Source organism: Apteryx mantelli, chromosome 2 (assembly GCF_036417845.1).
Source record: "Apteryx mantelli isolate bAptMan1 chromosome 2, bAptMan1.hap1, whole genome shotgun sequence".
Taxonomy (NCBI): Eukaryota; Metazoa; Chordata; class Aves; order Apterygiformes; family Apterygidae; genus Apteryx; species Apteryx mantelli.
Window position 1 is genome coordinate 142,707,635 of NC_089979.1, and position 23,013 is coordinate 142,730,647.

Genomic DNA, 23,013 nt, shown 5'->3' on the forward strand with positions numbered 1-23,013 from the left:
TTGAAGTTGCCAAATGTGAAATAATCTTTTCCTTATATACTTCCATCCAACTTATATTTTCCCATTTGAGCTTTCTGCTCACTGTAAACATAATTTGCCTTGCTATGTCTCCTCTTAAAATGAAAGAAAATTAAAATATTTTTCTCACAATGTTGCTGATCACTGTCTAGTGAGATGCACAATGGACTACTATCCCCACACTGAACAATCTATCTCTTAAAGATGTGGGCTATACATGCAAAATGATCTGTCATCCTGCTTACTGGCCATGACTCAATGCTACTCAAAAAATGAGACTACAGAAGCAGATAGAAGTAATTAGAAAAGTGCCATTCTACTCTCTCATATGCATTAAACTCCCTCTTTGCCCCCAAGTTAAGCAATTCACAAAAAAAATTGTTCACTTTCTCACCACAGCAACATCCTTTTCCTGTGATCAGAGTAACTGGTCCTCATACTAACTGCATTTATTGAGTGTCACAACATGAGAAGAAATGTTGCAGTTGCTTTTTTTTCAGTGAAGGAAGAAACACAGCAGTTTTTACCAATGCCTTTGATACATGTCACTCAGTAAAGAAGATCATATCTGTGACCAAATTTTGATTTGGCAGAATAAGATTCTTGAAAAAATATAAGCTTGAATAAAAACCCTTCCAGGAAATTTGTTTTCTATTTGTGTTTTAAATTTGGTTCACTGAAAATTCATTTAAAAAGAAGGTGAAGAAGGAAGGGAACTCTCCACACACGTTCTAAGAGTTGACCACAAAGAAAATTAATAAACAAAGGGAAGGCATGTGATACTTGATACAAAAAATACTTTTTAAAACAAAAAAAAAGAAAGAAAGAAAAGAATTGTAGTCATTTTTTTCTGTCAGATTTTGGGAAGCAGTCAAAGCAAGCATGCCAGGATTTGTCCTTAAATTGTTTAAAAGCAGATTGATGATTTTCAGCGTTAAATGAGTAGTTATGATTGGGGAAGGAATAGAAATGTCCTCTGAGGGCCAGAAATGAGGGCTAGGAATACACATCCAGACCTAATCCTGAAACTGCTTAAGGCATGTACTTAGTGTTAAATATCTGAGTCTTCAACAAAACACTTATGTTTAAGCGTATGTAAAACTGTTTGTCAGACTGAAGTGTAACAGTACCTGTAATGTTGTGGTGTAATATATCATGTCCATCAAGCACCTGGTTCCCTTCTGAACATCAGTTACTTTCTTTTTTCTTGTTTGCCACAATTGGTTTCTTATAAGGTTGGCAGATTGACCTAAAATCTGGGCCTTGTCCCTGCTCTCCATGATCTTCATGCATTTTATATCAGACACTCAATAGATAAAAAATGAAAATAACCCAGGGGGACAAAGCAAGGCCTGGTTCCTTGCCACTGAATACACTGACCACTGAGCTGCAGGATCAGGCTTCCCCTTCCTTTGCTAGCTCCAAGGCTCTTCCATTGCAGCTGTGCTCGCCAGGCTTCCTCAGGAGGGCAAAAAGATGCCCTTCCCAGATTGCTCATCTAGTTGAGAGGTTAGCCTGCTCTTACAGTGTTGTTCTGGCTGAAAAGGAGAATTGAAATGTGGTGTCCCACTTCCTGAAAGAGCGCTTTAACTGCCAGGCTATTATGCAAAGTTGGACAGTACCAAGCTACCAGTGGTTTTTAATACAAGTGATCTAACCTGCTGTGCTTTGTGTTTTGATGCGGTCAGTGTGTGTCAGACTTGCTAGGAGCATGACTAAGGCAGCAGGTTTCTCCACTGCCTGGCAGCGAGATGCTTAGGGAATATCACTGGAACCTGGAATGTCTGATCATTTTGTTTGGTTGAGATCCCAAATTGAGCATAAAAATATGCAGCCAAGTCCTTACCATCTACATTAGCCTTGATTATGTTTTAGAGGGCAATTATTATTAAAATCCCCTATTGCTTTGATATGGCAGGAAGGCAGTTAAAATTTGAACAGCTCTTCCAGTAATAAATGCTTGAGGTGATCAATTATGTGTACAAGAAGAGGTGAAATGCAGCTACTTGCTCTGGAAGGTAATTAGCACAAGACACAAAAGAACTATGTAAATTAAAACAGATCCTGACAGCAAGGCAAAACTTTCTCTTCCTTTCATAAGCTCTCCTAAGGTGGCATGGTAACTACTGTTTAATAGCACAGTCATGATTAGTGAAAAAGAAAGACTTTTTTTTTCATTTTGATGATGCTTATAGAAAAATGACATGACAAAATATATCTACAGAAAAACAGCCTTCTGCCAAACTGTTTGATTTTGTCCGATTTTCTGATTCATTTATGTTTTACAAGTTTGGGACAAATCTATGCTAGTGATAAGCAAAGAATTCTGAAGTCAGATAGTTGAAGGGCTTATGTTGATGGATACTTGAGGTACAATTCAGTTGCCTCTGGAGCATACAGGCAGTTCTAGATCAGTGCCAATGCTGTACTATCTATCCTCTAGGAAGGAAAACCATTTTAACTGTACCCTATTTACCAGGTTTGCTACATTTCTGCTTAGGATTTCCTAGGCAGGAATACTCTTTTCCTAGAGATTTCAAAACTTGCCTGGACAAGGCCCTGAGCAACCTGATCAAACTTTGAAGTCAGCCCTGCTTTCTCCAGGAGGTAGGATTAGATGACCTCCAGAGGTCCCTTCAAATTGAGATTACTATCTGAATGTGCACCACATAGATGAGCTCTGCTTGCAGAGTAAGCCAGGCATGCAAGGATCTTGGCTTGAGGAGCTACTCTCCTGTGCAAGCAGCTCTTCAGCACAAGTGCCCAGCCTGCAGCACAGGCGCTGCTCTGCTGACCTGGGCCAGCCCAGCTGGCACGATGCTGTCAGAAGCACCAGTCTCGCTAGACACACTCTGGAGAGCTGATCTGTGCATGGGCGGTAGCTGTTTGCATGCAGTTTCTAGACATCCAGAATCAGTCCAAGTTAAATATGGGGACAAATTTGAGAAATGCTGAAACAAAAGGCTCCCTGCATGAGAGAAAATGCCTGAATGTAGTCGGATGGCCATGTGCTTATCTAGAAGAGATCTACCCCTTCTAGCCCTTGCTCCAGGGAACATTTACCCTTTAAAGCAAAGCAGAACAGGAGAGGCTGACTGCTCTCAGAGCATCTTAGAACACTTCCCTTGATACAGCAGTCCCCATTCATGCTTTTAATGGTAGGCAGACAGAGTGAGTTCATATCAAACTGAAGTGAACAGAGTTTCACCCCCACCTGGTAAGTGTCCTAAACAGTGTGCAAAAGCAGGACCAGCAGTAATGCCACATCTTCCCAGAGTTTGGAATGGCATCCCCTACAAATCCAGTCTCTTGCTCTTTGCTGAAATTGCCCCACATTTGCTATTTAGCTCAGGCTGAACTAAGAATTTTGGCCCAAAACAAAGACATTTTTTAAACATCTGAACTCCAAAATATTTGGTCTGGGACCAAGTCATAACAGACAATATTTTTTTTATTTGGTCACTGAATCAGAAAATCAGTTCTTACAGTTCCTAATTCTTAAACAACACAGACAGTAACAGACAAGGTATGCATGAAAGAGTACAAATATGACGAGATTATTTATACAACTCTAAAATGTAAAGAAGACCAGCCTTCTTACATTGAACCACATTATACTTCAATTAAAGCAGTAAATATTATGAGAAAAAAAATGTTGGAATGGAAAATAAAGACTTGGATCTGGTAATCTGGAATATCCAGAATTTGGATATCTCAAACGTCCAGATTTGAGTATGGTCTGAGTTCAGAAGAACAGGAATTCTGTGACAGCATAACTTCAGGGAAAGGAACTGGATGGGGTACTGCATACATCTGATATGTATAGAGGTAAAACAGCAGATCTGCAAAAACAAAGCTGTCTGTACACAGCCATTTAAATTCCTTTTAAAAAATCTAGAATAAAGGTAAACATCATAGCTGACTGTACTACATTAAAAGTCCCCTTCCATCTATTTCATGCCAGTATTTTGATAAACTTTGTACTACATTTGTAGCCCACACAACATGATACTGCATTTTCTTATCAGCAGAAGGCACCAAGAGAAAGAAACAAAGCAAAAACAGCCCTTATGATGCCTCAGAGATTATTTTCTTTCTATTTCAGGTTTTCCTCCAGAAAGGGAAGGTTCTCCGTTTTCAGGCTATGACAGATTGTAAAAACAATTCCAAAGAAATAGGTGTAACTTACAATAAAAAGAAAGTGCTATTAGTCATTCTGTAAGAGTGACTCCTGTGTCCCTGCTGGGCCCCAGAAGCACAAACGATGACTTACCAGTGGCTACTCCCCACAGCCGCTCTTCTTGGAATTGCAACATCTGATATGTAAAACCCATTCCTTCCTCACCAATGAGGTTTCTGCTGGGGACTCTTACATCTTCAAAAAAGATCTGAGCTGTGTCTGATGACCTCATGCCCAATTTGTCTATCTTTTTAGCAATGTGAATGCCTGAAGAAAAAGAGATATTAGAAAGGCCACAAAAAGTAGGAGTCAGACGTACAAGTATGGCATCTTAAAAAAAGTAAAGCTTTTAGATGTGAAGATGTATGCCAAAGCTACAGTGAAAATACACCTTTAGGAAAACATGAAAGTACTTTGGGCTTTAAGAGTAAAATAGCCCACATCCTATTTTTATGATTTTTTTCATTTTTATTTAAGTAGCAAATCAGAATATGCAGTTTTAAAGGTTTTACTTTTCAGAATATCCCCAAATAAAAATTATTTGCTACCAGAAATAATCCTACCTCATAGATCTCTTGAAATCATGCACTATTTATTTGCTTACATTTGATTTTTAATGCACTATAATAAAATGCTGGAATTCAATTTAAGAATACTTGTTGAGTGTCTGCAGTGAAACAGTAAAGAAATATTTAACAATGACTAACATCAGAGTTATGTTTATATAAATCTGCAACTAGAGAATTTCCACTCCTGGAAATCCTCTTCCTTCTCTCTCTTCCACATTTACCCTCCTGCATCCTGATCTTCTCTGGTACCTGTTGAAGAGACAGTTACAGTCACACACACCTCTCTTTCCTAATAATAAAAAGGTTAGACAAATTGACAAATACAAACATCCAACTGTTCCAAATCAATTGCAAATTTTGTTAAAACTATGTATTTTGTGATGGCCTACAATATACTACTTAGTCCATTTAAATAGTCACAGAAGGGCTTATAATGATCAAGATTCACTCCTTTTGAGTTTTCATGTGGACACCCTTGCAGAGAGGGTTTGCTTTCCCACAGGCCTACCTATACAGCATAGATTCTCACCCAATGTGCAACGATCTGTTGGAGATGAACCTGATTCCTGTAGAGAAATCCTGTTGGGATCTCCATTAAGATCTCAAAATTGTTTCAGCTTTGGCCACAAAAGATTTAAGCTACATAATCACATCAAGTAGATGCAATTTCATGGGGGTTTTTTTCCCTGTCACAAGCTCTGCTTGCCATAGTTCAGATGCAAGCGTTGCTTATCACTGTGCCATGAGGGTTAAACAGACATGCACTGATTTTTGTAATAATTTCCTTGAAGTCTTCATCGGTCTTCACCTCCTTGTTGCTCTGGGATTAACACATGAAAATTCTAGGTGGCAGTTAAGAATGCCTCAGAGGTAAACTGAGGCCAACAGCCAGATATGAGGATTTGCGCAAAACATGCTATTAGATCTGCCAAGTCAATATATGTAGAAAAAGAATCATTTAAATCAGCATATATGTCTTTTGCAGAAAAACAAACATTTTGCTACCTACAGACATGGTCTTCTAACCAATTTTGTGATGAAACAGGATTTGGGTAATTTTTTTCCTCTTTATTCTATCTTTTGCAATCCTTTACTAGTCTGTAATGTGGCTTAGCTGGCTAACATACAGATTGTTGTGGTCCCATTCTGCACTTATTCAGTCCTTGCTATCTTTCACGGATTTCAGTGAACTTCTCTTTCTGAACTAATACAGACATCTCAGCCTTGTATCCTATTGACAGGAGGCCTTCAGCCTTGTGAAAATTACTTTGGTTTTGCAGGCAGGAGCAGCTGGCAGTCATTTCCTTTAAATTTATCCTCAACAGCAGCCCTGAATAAGATATAGAAAGCTTCATCTCTTAGCAAATTAGAGATGAAATACTGAGGCTGTTTCCAAATGCCAAGACTACTCTCAGGGCAAGGTCCACATTAACTTCTACACCTTCCACTCAGTATTTTTCTTTATCAACGGTGACTACTTAAGCCAATACACAAACAGATTATGTTGCGAATACTTCTTCTGGTACATGTTCAATGTAGAAAGAAAATCAGGCCAGCCATATAAAAATTTTTGACTCTTGGATTGAAAATTATCCAGCAATTTGCATCCATTCAGGCCAAAAAAGCATTTGTGGTTTGTTTCTATAGTAAAATCAGAGCAAAGCGAATATGCACTGAATCATTTACAAGCCCAAATGATTTTTGGAACATCTCTTCCTGGTGGAATATTACCACTTGTTTTCTTTGAGAGTCTCAGAGATCATGTCTTTGGTCTACTTCCAGCTGTTTTTATGTAATCACTGCTCCCAAACCATATGAAGATGTACTTAATGTTCTTTTTACTGGGCACTTTACTGAGGACTCTGCTGAAACAATTGCAACAGTCAACAGTTCTTTATTTTGCTAAATCAATCCTATTGTGTATTTCCCAACACCCACATATGGCAGCTATGAAAGAAAACTCTTAATGATTTTGTTAGAGGAGCTTAATGTGTTAATGATTTCTCATATCTATATTTTTTTTTACAGATGGGTTGCGTGTTCAAATTTCCTAAATATTGCAACATTCCTCGTTTGTTGTGGCTTATCAGTTTCACTTGCTCCTAGATTAATTCACATTTCTCATTCAGAAAGAGGCCAAACTGTGTCAGCCTCACACAGTGCCCCCTCTTTTGCCAGTGTACACTTTACTTGTTTTCTTTTTTGAACACACTGAAACATAATAATCTCTCTGGCTATGATGGGGCATCAAAATCTTCCTTTACTTAATTTGATAATTTTAATTCTCCTCATGAGGGGTACTATACACTAAAAATTACCAGCAGAAGTAGAAATCTTCCTGGATAAATCTTGGCGTTTGTCTGTATTAAAGCACAAGCCATCCACTAACCCACAAATCTCAATCTAGCAAGGTCAGGTGCCTGACTTTCTAATATCACTAACAGAGCCCTTTGTGCTACTTGTTCTAGTATCACTGAGATGGATTGCTATATCTCTTCCTGGGCAGTTTTTCCCAGGTGTCCTTGTTTCTTCATTTTCTCCTACTCCTTCAGTCTTCTGACAATCTCTTTTATTTCCTTTATTCCATCTTGAGAGAAAGGCAGTTGCTCTCTCCTGCCACAGTTTAGTGTCATTACAAATGGAAAGAGACACATTCTAAATTGCAGCCTGAGAAACATGCTCTTTCCCCTTTCCTGGACATTCCTCTCTTTATTATCTCCTCCTTGCAATCTATCCTAGCGCTATCTGAGAACTCAGAGGACAAAGTAGTGTACAACTACATCCCAGATTAGGGCAGCAAGCCATTTGTTTTACCATACCTTATCTTGCCATATTTATACACAGACATTTTATAGCCCCCTAGATTCTCTTTCATCCCATACTAAGTGCTGCATTTTTTAAACATCTTTAATATGTGGGGTATTCATCTGATTAATGTGAATATCTATTATGTATCCACATTACAGTTATCCAAATTCCTTTATGCATTCAGCAGTGTCTGTCAAAACCAGACTATCATTAACTTCACCCCAAAGTAGACACTGTATGAACCTAAAATTAGAAGAAGCAAACCCCACTTCAGATCTCCAATAAACTGCTGGTTGTTGAAGTTAATACTTACAGACTTGGAATTTTTTTTCTTTACATTACATTATGCATGTATGAAACACAATTAAGTTTTTCATGAAAAATGCTGGACTACTCTACCACATCCTTCCAGCTGCTAGCAACAAATGCTTTGCAGCTGTGCCATGGATTCTTTCCTTCCCCTGCTGTATAGATGAGTGACTGCAGCAGTTAGTCAGACATAACAAGCTTGTTCTCCATTGTGCGCACTCTTGAGCTTTGACATACGTACGTCTATAGACACTTAATCATGCATCATTCTGTGATGTCATCTAGACATTTCCTGTACAGCCTTGGTCTGCTGCCCTCTAAAGGACATGATCTTTGGCAAAAAGACGTTCTTAGGATGTATCAAAACAGCTGGAGCTTCCTCCTCACATCTGTGTCAAATGGCAGCCTTTTTCAAATTTTTCCTTCCCCCCCTGCCAAAATCTAACTTCTTACCCACTGAGCACAACCAACCGTCTTAATACTTCATTTGAGAAGTTCACCAGTCTTTGCACAGTGACCTTTTCGAAGGTTCACATCTTCATCACACCGAAGAATGTAAACATACCCACTTTGAGGAGTACAATTTATTTTTCTAGGAAGATTTCCACATCTCTGTGCATCAGCCTCAGGTGGCTTAGGCAATTTTTCTCCTCACAGTCTATTTACCACAGTTTCCTTCCACAAGGACTTAGAAATTAGAAAACTTGGGAATTAGAAAACTCACTGGAAGACCCCTTAAATAAGACAGTTAGGGATATCTAGTTTTGTTTTGTGTTCTTCAAGAATGCTGAAAACCAAACAGGCAGGAATTAAAACTGTTCAAAATTAAATTTTGATAGCCAATAAATACACTGTAAAAGTCCCTGTCAACATAACCTTAACTATACCCTCTTTGAGTGATATCCTTTATGTATACAATACCTTACTGCTGCAAGCTGTGTAGATAACTCAGGAACAGACCCTATGTGGTCTGTAGCGCTGAAACTTGTACCTCTTAGATCAGGCTCTATTTCATCAGTTTCTTCACTCGGACTTCTAGCCCATACTTCAGAAACAAGCCCCTGCTTCCAAAATCGTAGAAGCTTTCACTCTGGCCTGCATTTAACTCTCACATCATTTTGTAATTTAAACTGATAACGATGATAAACCCCTGGCAAAAAGATCCCTCTGTAGAGCAATGCCCTGAGACTTCAGTGCTTATTGCTGAAACAGGCATCCTGGATACACTTGTGCTTCTTTTCAGCAAGCCCACCAGGTTGGATGGAGGAGCATGGTTACCTGAGGAAGACCAGGGCCCTCAACTCAATGCAATCACAGCATGGCTTGGCAGCCTTCTACTATTCAATACAGCTGGTCAGTAATCCCAGTCTGACCAAGTGAGATGCTTCCCATGGGCTGTTGGGAGGCAGGTGCAGGGATGTGGGATTAAGATCGTGTTGGGAGGCATTTCCCATGTATTTGCAAAGTTTGAAGTCTCCAAACTCCTTATCCTTTTATTTTCACAGGTTTGAAAATCACTTTTAAACATTCTGTGAAGAAATAAGACAGCAAGCTTAAACATCTTGATTTATTGAAAAAAAGTATATATTCTGTTCACCAATCCTCATTCAAAAAAGGAAAGAGTTCAACACTATTTTTGAAAGATAAATTGAGAATATTTTACAGTTCATATGTAGCAAAGCTCCCTATGTAAATAAGGTAATACTTATTTTGAGTACCGTTTGCAGTTTATTGTTTTCTGGGGACAGAAAATGATAGAAGTTTTGTGAAACTTCTTCAAAATTAAAAGATGCTGGATGTTACAATTTTCAAAATGTTTTTGGCTCTCTTTGTAATGATTTCTTTAAGGCATTAATTTTGTCCTTGGCAGTGGCTTAACTTGTCTATTCATTTTCACAGAAGGTTATGAAATACACCCATGCAAATGTATCTGAACAACTTTTCTAAAGTTATTCTGGCAAAAAGAACTCTCCATATAAAATTATTTAGAAGCCAGAAGCTGAAATCTGCAAAATATTTACTTTCCTCCTCGTTTCCTCTTGTTCCCCCCCTTTTTGTGGAAATGTGGGTGTAATTGCATTTTGGAACTGACTTTGTATGACAATGTAACACTTAATTTAGCAGAGCATTTAGGAATGTATTCCTTTCTCTCAAACACATTCATCCTGGTATTGTGCACACACACAAAAACACAATAAAATCAAATTAGAAGAAAAAGAGTTCTGTGTTATTACCAGGTAGATTCATTGGCAGACATATAAGAGATTTATTTTGATGGGGAGGTCCTTTACTGGTATTTGCCAGTAGACACATCCAGTCTGCTTGGCACCCTGTCGTAGTCCACATCTTACCACCATTTATGATGTATTCATCGCCTTTTCTCACAGCTGTTGTCTTGATATCTGTTTCAAAACATAGGAAATTAAGGGTTATTCTTGTGAAGGAGGGATAAGCTGACCCCTGTATGAGTGGTAGAGTCACTTCCTTGCTCTCAGAGAGACAACTAATATTCTCTCCTCACTTTAAGCCCTCCAAGTCCTCTAAGCCTTCCAGGCTGCAAGAAGCAGACCTTTCTTACAACTCGCTTTGAACAAACCAAGGAAATAATACAACTTCTCTCACCCTCCTTTAGGTGGAATCTTCATCCTAGTAGATGAAAGTACAAAGCCTTCCATAAGTAAATTTGACCCTCAAAAAATCAGGCCAAAAGTATTTCAGTCTGAGGTGATCTATTATGTGTTTCTGCTACTGTGTAGATTAGTCACTGAGGAGGCCAATAATTTCAGAGTCCCAACTTAAACAAACATAAGCCTCAATACGTGTGCATGCATAAAGATACACATACACACACTTCCTGCACATTCTAGGTCAGAATGGCGTAATAATTCAAAGCCAGTAAACTTTAACAGGGCCCAAATTTAAATGTTAAGAACATCTATACATGAAAGTTCTAAATACCTCCTACTTGTACCATGCCATAAAAAACAAAGTTATTTTCATTCATTAGTGTTCATATCACCCTTCAAGTAGCCATAGATGCAACAGACAGCAGGAGTGAATCATTAGTTATTATTTATACTTCAGTAGGATTTCGAAGGGCTGGCTTCTTTCCCCTGAACAAACTGATGTCATAGAAGCATTGCAAATTGAATTTCTTTAACTAAAACCCTAGTTGAGAGTCTCCACTTTCTAATACATGCCTAGCTGTAAGTAGGTGATGTTAAGAGAGAAACCAACCACACTCCCAACAGCACCTGCAAATCTAATGGGACTATAAAGTCCATAAGAGTGCATCTTACCAGACTGAACTAATAAAATCTACTGAGGGAGTCAGTAGACTTGGGAGGGTAGGAGTCAGACACAAAGTGGAGTTGGCAGGCACATTTAAGTCAGTTCGTTATATCTTCATACACACCCACCTCAATCTGCAGATGACACTTCTTCCCAAAGGCTCTAAACTCAAAACAAAGCAAAACCAAGAACCTGAGATTCCTTTACAAGGTAAACCTCATTGCTACCTGGGACTGAGTTCAGCACTGGTGAAAAGGAAATTTGTTAATGAAAAAGCTGGGGAAAAATGGTGGGAGAAAATCATACAACTGTATATGACAAGGGAGTTGTGGATAGAGCTGTGGATAAAGAAACTTACAGGAGCATAAGGATGAATAGCAAGAGAAAGAGATGGTAACTAATGTTGATAAAAACAATAGCCATCTAGCAATACAGTCAGTGAAAGGACTATGCTAAATCTGTCCAAAGGACTTGATGTGGACTCTGTATAATAATGCAGGCTAACAAAATAAAGTAATCAAAAGTACTGATGTTGGTTTTACATGGACGCAGACTCTGGGCAATCATATACATGGAGACTAAATAATATATGGAGGACACATATAAGAGCTGGAATAAGAAACACAACACTGTACCGAAGTAGCGTGAAAAGGTGAAAAGCGATGGGAGCATACACAGTTATTTACTTCACAAATCCCTTTGTTATGGAACAACTACTGCAAAGCTGCTGCTGAGGTCTCATGGAAGGTCTGAGGGGGAACACTGAGAGCTTCAATGTTATCGGAAAGATAAACAGTACTTGCAAGTATGGCGTCACAGGGACTAACTTCCCACATACAGATTAAAGAACAAATGCCGTTACTAATGGGAGTGTCCAAATACTCCCAGATGTGACAGTTGACAGTTTGCATCAAATACTTGAGGAACCACTATTTTAAAACAACTCATAATGAGTTGATTCTCTTTAATTTAAATTAAAGGAATCATGACCAATAAATAAGTTTTATGTTTAAAATACCGCAGGCTTTGAAAATCTACTCAATTATTTACTCAAGTCAAGTGCACTCAAAATCTTAGGGATACTGCCGTGAAGAAATTTTGAAATATTTGACTATAACTATGCTCCCTGATAGAGCATGACTCTGGGAAAAGGCCACTTCAGTGAATGCTCCATAACATTTTTGGCATGTCCACACCACTGGCCCTGTGCTGCCTATATCTTGATAGCTCACAGATCCCGCTGTGCCGGTCCCTTCCACAAAAGACCGCAAGGTATTGAAAGGCATATGAGATATCTAGTGGCAACTAAGCAGCCAGGGCTGGTCAGTTCATGGTCCAAACTGTGACATACTTGGTCAGGTAGTACGGTCATGTGGACTCAAGTTTCCACTGGGCATTTGAGTGCAGGCATACCTCTAAATAAATTGGACACAAGGTAAGGTTGGTTTCAAGTTTTAAGGTCAATCTTACTATCAGAGATGGTCAACACATAACCTTTAAGTCAAAAATGAAAAAAACATATCTGGAATTTACATCATCAGCCAAGGAAAAAAAAACAAAAAACTTGCATGGAATGGCTCCAAATCTAACTGAATTAATAATCACTTCAAAAAACAGGAGATGGCCTGCAGGAAAGGAAAGAGATTAATCAAAGTAAGCTATGGAGGTCAGACGGTAAGAACTGCCACAAGTGAAACTGAGTTAAACCTTGCAGATGAGCAATGACAAAATCCAAAAAGACTAAGAAGGCAAACCAAAATGTTTCAGCCAAAGAAACGAAAAGAGAATGAGGAAAAACATGAGGCATCTCTACAGGATGGCTCAAAACAAAGCAAGTATTTCCCATGAAATTCAAAAAAAAAAAGATTTATAATGTAACTGACAAAGCACGACATCGACTGGAAAGAGTGTACAGAAATTAAAAGTAGTAAAAGCGGAGGCTGTTGGTTTCGGTAATCTACACAGCTTCAGCATACATTTGGAAAGAAAAGAGATTTCAATTTACCAATGGTAGCTCAAATTAACCTGATCTGTTCATTATGAAACTGGATTTTCTAGAGAAAACCAGAATAGGAAAGAGACCCTGTTGGACCCAAACAAACTAAAATATGATATTATTAGGTAATTATTAGTTAAAATTTTGTCAAGATGAGAATTAGGGCAAAAGTAGAAATGTGGATAAGAAACATGGCAAGGGGAAAAATCACGTCAGATTGTATTAAAAGAGGAAGTGCTTACATTCAGGGAACATAGTAATGGAGGTCCTTCTTGGAAATCAGTCTTTGGATGAAACCTGTTGAATATTTCCATTCATGATCTTTGCAAGAAAAATAGACCAGACTTTTCACCAAACTTTTTCTTCCTGTATACTTTTCACATATGCTAGCGGCAGGGGAAGTTTCAGTGAAATCATATTCTTTCCATTAGAATACCAGGATGTCCAAAATTGGCAGTTTGCTAGGTTAGCTTACTTGCAACATCTGATCCAGCTCCAGCTTCACTGATTCCCAAACAAGCCACAGAATCTCCAGCTATAGTTGGCACAAGGAACTGTTTTTTCAACTCATCTGAACCAAACCTGCAATGATATAATGAAAAGATAGGTTATTAAAATTTTTTGAAGGTAAATTTTATTTACAGGACCCTTATGCATTTTGTTCTACTCATATAGGGACCAAATAACTTTCCTATGACGTGGTGAAATCTATCCCAGAGCCAAAAGACAGAAGAGATCCTCAAAATCTGTGATCCAGACCCTTCAATGGAAGGGTAGCCACGTTCATTTTAAAGAGGCTTTTACAAGTATTCAGGCATCTTACTCTCAGAGAAATATGTGTGGTCTAGATGCCCAAAATCTGATCTTTATGGCTGTTGCATTGATAGCTATCAGATCTACATAAATGTAGTCTCTAGGATTTCCTCTCAATGCTTCTCCAGTCTGCAGTCAGCCAGGATGGAGGACCTCCCCTCTGCATATCTGCTGACTTTTGTACCAGGTCTTTGCCAGGTTTTACTGGTGACAGGAGGTGAGAAGTTGTGCTGAGAAGCTGTAATAGGTGATGGTCACCCTTTGCAAATATCAATATTTCCAGTACTGATATATCTAATATCTGCATTTAAATCTTACCGTGAAATCAGACAGCTTCTTACCAGCTGCTCTTCTACTCCCCACAAAAATAAAAATGGAAAGAAGCATACTATTGAAGGTATTTTAACACAAAATAGCCATATTTTAATCCATTTAATATTGGCTATGCACATTTTGTTTAGGCTATGATTTAGATCAGAATTTTACAAGGATTAAATAATATAAAATCACAGTGTATTTTGTCAAAACAGTGATTTTACTAGCCAAAGCTGTCACCTGATCGAAAAGAAATGTCAGGTGTATTTGATAAAACTGTTCCCCTAATAACCTAATCTTAATTACCACTAATAAGCAACCACTTTTTAACACCTAAAGCCAACATCAGCGTCACCAGCTGCCTGCCCTGTACACACCACCACAGCACTTCCCAGAAAAGGGGGACTAAATATCTCTTTGAGCAGCAGACCAGCAGCAACCCCTGCCAAAGGCCTCAGAAAAGCAGCGCCTGGTAACAAGGCTGCTATTTCTTTGTGAAGATATAGATAGCTCAGGAATGACAACTAGCTGGTGCCTGCTGGGGACAGAAGGGAGCCACTAAGTCGCAGTCCTGGGGAGAAATGGAAAAGCACCTTCATACAGAAGAGCAGGAGTAAATTGCCAATATAAAGATGGCTTTAGCACGCCCACTAGAGAAGCAATGCTTATCTCCCCTTTACCCCTTCTTGCCACAAAAAGCATAAAAGGCTGCTCAGGAGCAGCTTCCTCTCCCCCAAAGATGTTCCTCCTCCCCAGAGAGATGCCAGCAAAAGAGCTTGAGAACTACTGTGTAATAGTGCCTTCTTTAGTATTAATAAGGTTACAAGCAACAGTGATTCTTTCCCTGAACAAGATTTTTTTCCAATGTTTAGTTACCCTCACTGATTCAGAACATGGTCTATTTCATTTCAAGGTTAATTTTTTTCTAATCAACATCCCCCGATTTGGTCTTGCAGTGTGAATGGTGAGTTCACGGTCTAGTTCTTGTGCCAGCAAGACTGAAAAATTCCTCAGGCCATCAGATATCTTCCATGAGCATTGAATCCATAGAAGACAAGCCACTCTTCAGCCTCCTCTTCACTAAGAGGCTTCTAGGTCAGCATTTCCACTATTCTCCTTAGGCTCAATGGCTTGCTAAGCAGGCTACAGTTACTTGGGCCATCCTTCAAAAATATTGGCTTGTTATTTTCAAAGTAGCAATGGCATTTTAGCTAAGAACATGACCCTTATGCCCTCCCTCCACCTTGACACAAAACAGTCAAAGGACACGAGAAGGCAAGAGAACCGAGCAGGAGCTGGCAGATATTTTTGCTGTGTGCATGTAGGCAGTTCAATTCATATTCCTGCCCCTGCTGACATCAATCACAGTATTAATCCCAAATAAAAAAAGCAGTGAGCATGGAGCATTTACTCCTTCCCCCAGCATACTGGAACAAGGTCTCCTGGTCTTTTACGCAGGATACATTTTTCTTTTCTTTTTTTTTTTTTTGAACGTGATCAAGTATAGCCAGCTGTACATTTATCAGACAAAAAAACCATGAAAACACAGATTATGAGAGGAGCTATCAGCATTGCCTATTAAGGCTGTTTGGCAATGTTTTCTGATGCTTTTAACTTTGCCAACCTTTAGTATTTCAACAGAGGATTTTCATGACAAGAACTTGCCTCAAGATAATGTTTTGGTTTGATATTTCTGTTTGTTTGTATTAAGTTCCAGAAAACAGTTCAGCTGTTCCCAAAAATGAGGCTGGGAAAATGTTACTTTTCCATTAAAAAAAAAAAAAGTCTGGCAAGGCTATCTCAGAAGATCATGTATCTCTATGCTTTGTGGAAAGGACATGCTCAGCCAGTGGCTGGCTATTGTGTTAGAAATTGTTGTTTCTGTAAAGTTCTACCCATCTTAAACACATCCCAGAAAAATCTCAGGTTTGCCTAAGTACAATATCCACTTCTTTCCAGTTTAATGGGTCCAGAATTAGAAAGTTCTGTTTCCAATTAGATTATGCTCTGGCCCTAGACTCACTAGATTATGTCTGCTTTCTGGGCTGGGGCCATACTTTAGAGCATAGTTTCCCACATGATTAACTGTGCAGCCTTAGCAACCCTCTAGAATACATTTTCATGTATATAGACAGACAGACACACACACAAGTCAATAAACTGAAGCTCCTTGATGTTGGGTAAACCAGAAGTCCCAAGCATGACATTTTAAAACATGCTGCATGGAAGCAGTTCATTGTTTTTCGCTCCACACTTAATTAGTAACATTGGTGGAATGTCATGAATACTAACACAAAAATGACAATGCTATATGATCCTGTAAATGATGCTAAATTTGGTAAATGGAAAAAGAATCACAGTGAAATACAGATTTAAGAACTTTTCCTTGATCCACATAGATCTGTTTATGTGCTCTGACAATTAGAAATTGAAAGTCACCTTTACTCATTCTAAATAGCTATAAAAATCTGGTTTCTGACAGGTTAGATTGCTACATTGAATGAAAATAATGTCTATAGCACATCACTATTCTGCCTTAATTGTGCTGATAATCATCCTGTTAGAACCACAGATCCTATTCACTTTTGTTTCTTATGCTTCTGGGAGAAAAAAAGCTGAGCTGCAGTGAATTAATTCAATTAGTAAGGAAGATTCTGAGTACAACTGACATTGTATGATACACTACCAAGTGCAAACTGAAGTTTTGAATATGAACAACTGCAGGCAGTTCTAACACTACTCTCAGCATTTAATTATAAAGGCAAGTAGCTTAAACAAATGCAACAAACAGCACAGATACACAACAGTGAGATTCACTGGAAAAACATAATTCTGAACAACTTTCAAGTGCAGATCTGTAGGCATTTCTGTTTTGGAAAAACATGGAAATAAAGCAAGGCTTCAGTCACGAGAATACATGTTCCTGTAATCCATCTGGAAAGCACCAGCTTCAGCCCAGAAGCTCTTTCAGCATGTTTGTACCCAGTGTGAATGTGCTCCGATTCGCCACTGGGCTTATTAATGCAGGCACGGTCTCCCACTGCTGTGACCATGCAGCGCCTGGCCAAGGCTGGCGTGTGCCAGGTCCAGAGAGGGAGGGAATTTGCTTACAGCTGGCTGAAGCCAACTGAAGGGAGACCTGGAAAAACAGAGGACAATAAACGTGGGTGCTACAAACATTTCAGATCTTCTGTGTCAGGCTCTCGTCACCCTCCACTAACCAAACCTTTATCTGTTTCTACTCAGTTCAGCTACAACAGCCTACACTATGGCTCAGGGCAAGATCTCGCCTCCGTTATGCGCACTAAGAAATTAGGCACAAAATGTGACTGAGGGACAACTCAGTACTTCCAAAGAAGCACCAGAACAAGCTTCTTTTACACTAAGCCAGGGGCAAGCCATCCAGCTCTTGAAAGACCTGTTCCCATTTTCATCCTGTTCCCAGCCAATTAAGTGGATGATTCTGCTTTCCAAAGCTACTGTTCTGATTGTCAGTAACAGTAAAATTTTAACTTTTTTGAAGAAAACATTAATTCTCAGATGTGCTACTGTTTAGGGCTTTTAACTGTTCAGTTTACTCAGCAGAGTAAGCTGATCAAATAGAAAAGCCCTCTTTCCTCCAACTGATCACCTTAGTATCCTCAGTATCTGCTAGAAATAATAGAAAAATTCAAGCAAAGGCTACTGCTAAGATAAAAGATCTACACTGCTCTGATATCACAATGGATGTCACACTACTGGTTTGTTTAGAAACCCGGGGCAATGTATTTCATTCACTGCCTCACCTGACAGCTGCTTTCTCCACATGAAAGCAAGTAAATCATTACATCTAGAATGTATTTGGAATACCTGACAGAAAGTTATGTTCAAAATCAGATATATCAAAGACCAGATCACTGTTGACAGAACATTTTGCATTTCATTTTCAAGTTTAGAAGTCCTACTGCTTCACTTGAAGATGCCCAGACTGCTCCATTCTTTCCAGATTCCTTCAAGTGAAGCAAAAATATTTTCCCCCATTATTTGTCTACACAAAAGAAGTGTGTGTAAATCAAAATCTTCAGGCTTGCTTCCAAGTTTGACCATGGTTGATTCCTGTATTACCATGTATATCAGCCATGTAACACATATAACAATAGTCATTGTTATATGAACAACTAGTCAAGATGCGAAACTGGATTATCTCTTTGAACTAGGTTAGGATCACCATAGTACACAAACATCTTTAAAGAAACCATGCAGGTTATGAACGCAGTTTGAATCCATGACCCAGGAAGAGCAGTTAGCCCTGTTCCTGGATTGCATCTAGGTGAGCTGCACCAGCATAAAATTTCCTGTAACAACAACTTTCTCTTTGTCTTTTCAATACAGAGTCTTGCTTTTACATTTTACAGTGAGACACTGTACTGAATAACTAGTCAATGGAACTGGCTCAGCAGTGGAGGAAAAAAGTTCACTAATACAGACGCAAATCCAGTTACAAATTTCACCATGTTAACAACATTTTTTCTTTCACTGTCTGAGAACATCCACTTTAAAATTTATCTAGCAGAAACGTATGTGACCTAGCAGCTTCAACTACACATTTAGTTGTAATGTTCAAGTTAAAACCTGTACTTTTTTTGGTTTGCTGTCATACCCTCCAAAACTCATCTCCAGAGTGTGCAGCAATTGCTTTCATGCAAAGCTGTCCCCAACTCTTCTCCAGAAGTTAAGCAGTAAATGTAATATTTTCTCTCACTGGGCTGAAGAGTTGACATCCTACCCCATATGCGTTGGCATTCTTGAAGAATCTCACTGCTTCACTACAGCAGTAACATACTACCAAAACACTGCAAGGGAATGAAATCCTATCTTCTCCTACCTATTGATTTTTTTAAAACTCTGGGAATAAAATTCTATCACAGGAGGGAGGAAGTATTCTCTAAAGTCTTTTAAAAACTAGCTTTATTCTCTGTTGAACTATAAATAAGCTACTGTTGCAACACAAGTAATGAACTCCATACTGCCAGCAAGATTTTGGTGTATCACATAAAGAAGAAGAAAACTTTTAGAAATATTTCCCATGGCTAAGACCTCCAAACTTGCACACACCTAGTAGAAGGATGGATTGACATCGTGAGAATAAATCATTAATTCCAGGCTCTGCAGTTGTATTACATTACGAATATGTTCATTCAGAATGGCAAAAAAACTAAAATGCCCCTACTGTATTGTTCAAAATCACCCTATTGTATAGGTATTTTGTGCAGGTAAGTTTCTGATGTCATCATCATTATTTGAATTTAATCACCACCACCACCTTCCAGAATTTTTAGGCATATCCATATTCCAGGGGTGAACTGCTGGACTGGTCTGTTTGTAGCCTCCCTCTAGTTTTGCAAGCTGCTGTTTGGATGCAGAATGTGAAACTACCATAGGAAGAAGAAAAACAAGAGTGTAACTGCTACAAGACACTCCATCACAAGAAAAGAGGGAAAAGGGGAGGGAAGAGCAAGAAAAGAGGGAAAAGAAAAAGAAATTGGATTCAGGTGGTGCAGGAGTCTGAATGATAGCAGATGATAATAAAGGTGAACACTGATGTAATACAATGTGAAAAAGCAAGGTGAGTAAACGCATGGAAAGTTTATGGGCATATGTAGGCAGCATGATACATGAGCTACAGTTTTAGGAGGACTTACACCAATATTGATCATTATTTCTGAAAAGTCACAGACAACAAGGAGCACCTTGTAAAACTGGAAAAAAGCAAGTAAATTGTGAAATAAAATTAGACTGATCCTAATCATTACAACAAAATGCATCCTTAGTATGATTGCACTGGGACATCTGGCTAAGAGAAGTTGCAAACAACACAGATTTGTGAATAGGGGGATTCTGGCATTAAGACTGTTTTATCAGCTGCGGCACCAATGTTCTGTGCTTGGAAACACATCATCTACTTTTAAAAAAGTCGTACATTCCAATATTAAAAAATACTTATTCTCTCCCCTAAAAACTAACCTGTCTAAAGGACAGGGTAGAGGGCAGCTTCCTTTCTCAAGTGTTTCTGAAGAGCAGCTAGAAAGTAAATCTATGCAATAATGTTTCTTCCTATTTCTAAACACATGACAGTTTGGGTTTTAGGCTAAACCAAACATTCAGAAAATTACCTGGTTAGAGCGGGTGTAGTCATGCCAATTTGCACTCCAATAGCCATCGGAATACCTCCACAGCGGATATGTCCCAGTTCTTCTGCCACTGCAATGTTATAAGAGAAGTCCAAGCCCATGCCACCATATTCTGAGAAAAAGAAAATATCTGTGACATCAGTGCTCAAGACTGTCATAAGCGATGAGGAAAAAAAATAATGCTACCACAAGGACTTGCAAACTGGAATTTTACTACTAATTTTTAAATATTTGACTATTATCAGCTTTCCTTTCAAAAGAAAATGATACCACACTTTTCTGAAAAGTAAAAAAATTTTTTTTGAACTTAAAATTACATCTGCTATAACTATGCATGTGCATATCAGGTCACCTCTGGATATGCTAAGTAGCATCATTACTTTTACTGGAAACAGCAGGAAAAATTGAAGTGCTACTGAAAACAACCTCTATAGGTAAAATTACTCTTTCTTGCAGTATGGTCACATGAACAAATTACCACAAGGTAAGACGTGCCTCTCTTCCTTCGTGAGAGCCCTCCACACGCATGCTCTCACCCCCAGGACGCTGGACGGGAGCTAATCGTCCTTGCACTGAGTACTGATGCCAGCACAAAGCAAGGCCACGCACATATGGTATCCCCATGGTTAGTTACCGTTGTAGCTTAAAATCAGCGTTAGACAGAAGTAGGGTACCAAATGTGCATATTTCATATCCTAGCACCTGGATGCCATAATCATTAAAGCATTTTTCATTAGCATGTGGTGGTGGCCAGGTGCCAGCACAGATGATTCTTCCTCCCCACATGCCATCCCGCACATTCAGTTAAAGAGGATATTATTGCTCAGCTCCTTCCCCAGTCACACAGCAGTGCCCAGGACTGATAAACCACCACATAGTAAAACACAGGAAAGCACTGCATTTCTATGATAGATGAGGTAATTTCTAGCCATAGCAAGCAGTTTATATTCCAGAGGAAACACAGTGAGAAATCAAAGGTTACCGCTTGGCTTTGTTAGCTGACTGAACAGTTTTGATTAGATAACGTTCCCCTCCCCCTGCCCCGTTCTTTTTTAACCCATTTGAAGAGCAGCTAAGAAAATGTCCAGCAAATGGATGCAATCCTCACCCCACAATCGCACCCCATATGGGGCAGATGAGCACCTGCCATTTTCACAAGCGAGCGTACTTGCTGACATCAAACGCTACCTGAGCTCACCCCTATACTGCTCTCCTTTGAAATTTTCAAAAAATACCGCTAATTAAAAATGAAAGCAACATAGTGCATATAAATATAGGGCTTTGTGTGCTGTTATCTGTTTCCTAAACCCACGGGAATGTTTTTGTGCATCCTTTTTCGGCAGAGAGAAGGTACACAACAAATTGAAAAGATGAAGTGTGAAGTTTAACTTTCAAATAACATTTCTGCTTAGGACAGCCTGAATGGTCTGGACTGTCAGAATTACGAAATAACTACTTTTCAAAATTTCCACATGAAAATAAAGCATGTTTCTTGAGAATATACATATAAAATTTAAATATAAATTCCTATTGGGAGCTTATACAATACAGTGAAATGATAGTAATATGGAGATGTCTTTAGCATAATATCTAATCCAATTCTCTTGTCTTTACAAAGGCCCCATCAATAAATAAACGGCCTGAGGAACAGTAAGCAATGCATGCACACACAAAGGCAATGCTGTTTAAAAATCTGGCTGGTATAAGAAACTTTTTTGGCTAGTTTTGCACGATTCTATAGCAGCAGTTCAGATCTGGAAGGAGGATGTACCAGACATAAACTGCAAAACATTTAACAGAGCTCAGCATCATCGCACAATAATCCCCTTCCTGCCCTTGAAACAAACAGAAGGAAATCACACCTGAGGGATCCCAGCCTTAGTACTTAATGTACATCTGTAAAGTGCTCGGCCAACATGGACTCAAGTGCGAACAAAATTGAAGACAATAAAGAAATACTATTCCCTCCTCTAACTACATAAAAGCTAGTAACAGTACAGCACTGTTGGCATGGGATAGTGAGGGGTGTGCTGGAAAACTTGGTATTATAAAATTACAATTTAGAAATGAAAATATTCAACAAACAGGAAAAACATCAGGGTTACAATTTATAACCTTAGTTTTGGCATTGCACAAATGCTTTCCACTTGAAAGTTTTTTGTTTTTTTTTTTAAACAGCCAATCACTTTATTGCCAAATCACAGTTATTACTAATTTTCTCTTTGCTTTTGTCTACCAGCCACTCATATTTTTGTCTTCCAATTTTTTTCACAAATCAAAACTTTAGTTCTTGATTTACCCAAAGTAATTTCACAAGGGCAGTTTATCGACACAGCTGACCCTAAGGAGGATCATTTTTTGTAAGTGTGCAGCTCATATACATTCTTTGTTCATGCCCTTATTCATTATGTGTTATTATATAATAGACCTAATGTGGATCTCTTTTGAGATTAGCTACTAAATTGTATGTTTTAAAAACAAAATGCTGCAAAAGACAAAGTGATGTCATTCAAGATAAATAGTACCAGAGAGAGAGGAAAAAAT

At 38.7% G+C, this 23,013-nt stretch overlaps 1 protein-coding gene across 1 annotated transcript in view; it reads right to left on the reverse strand.

Annotated features, from left to right (window-relative positions):
• Positions 1 to 23,013, reverse strand: part of LOC106483518 (probable acyl-CoA dehydrogenase 6) — a 91,272-nt gene that overhangs the window by 11,119 nt on the left and 57,140 nt on the right. Inside the window, exons 3-6 of the mRNA XM_067292192.1 lie at positions 20,452 to 20,581; positions 13,647 to 13,753; positions 10,119 to 10,286; positions 4,292 to 4,465 (exon numbers count right to left, since the gene is read on the reverse strand). Of these exons, the coding sequence (XP_067148293.1) occupies positions 4,292 to 4,465; positions 10,119 to 10,286; positions 13,647 to 13,753; positions 20,452 to 20,581 (579 nt within the window). The remainder of the gene's footprint in view (positions 1 to 4,291; positions 4,466 to 10,118; positions 10,287 to 13,646; positions 13,754 to 20,451; positions 20,582 to 23,013) is intronic.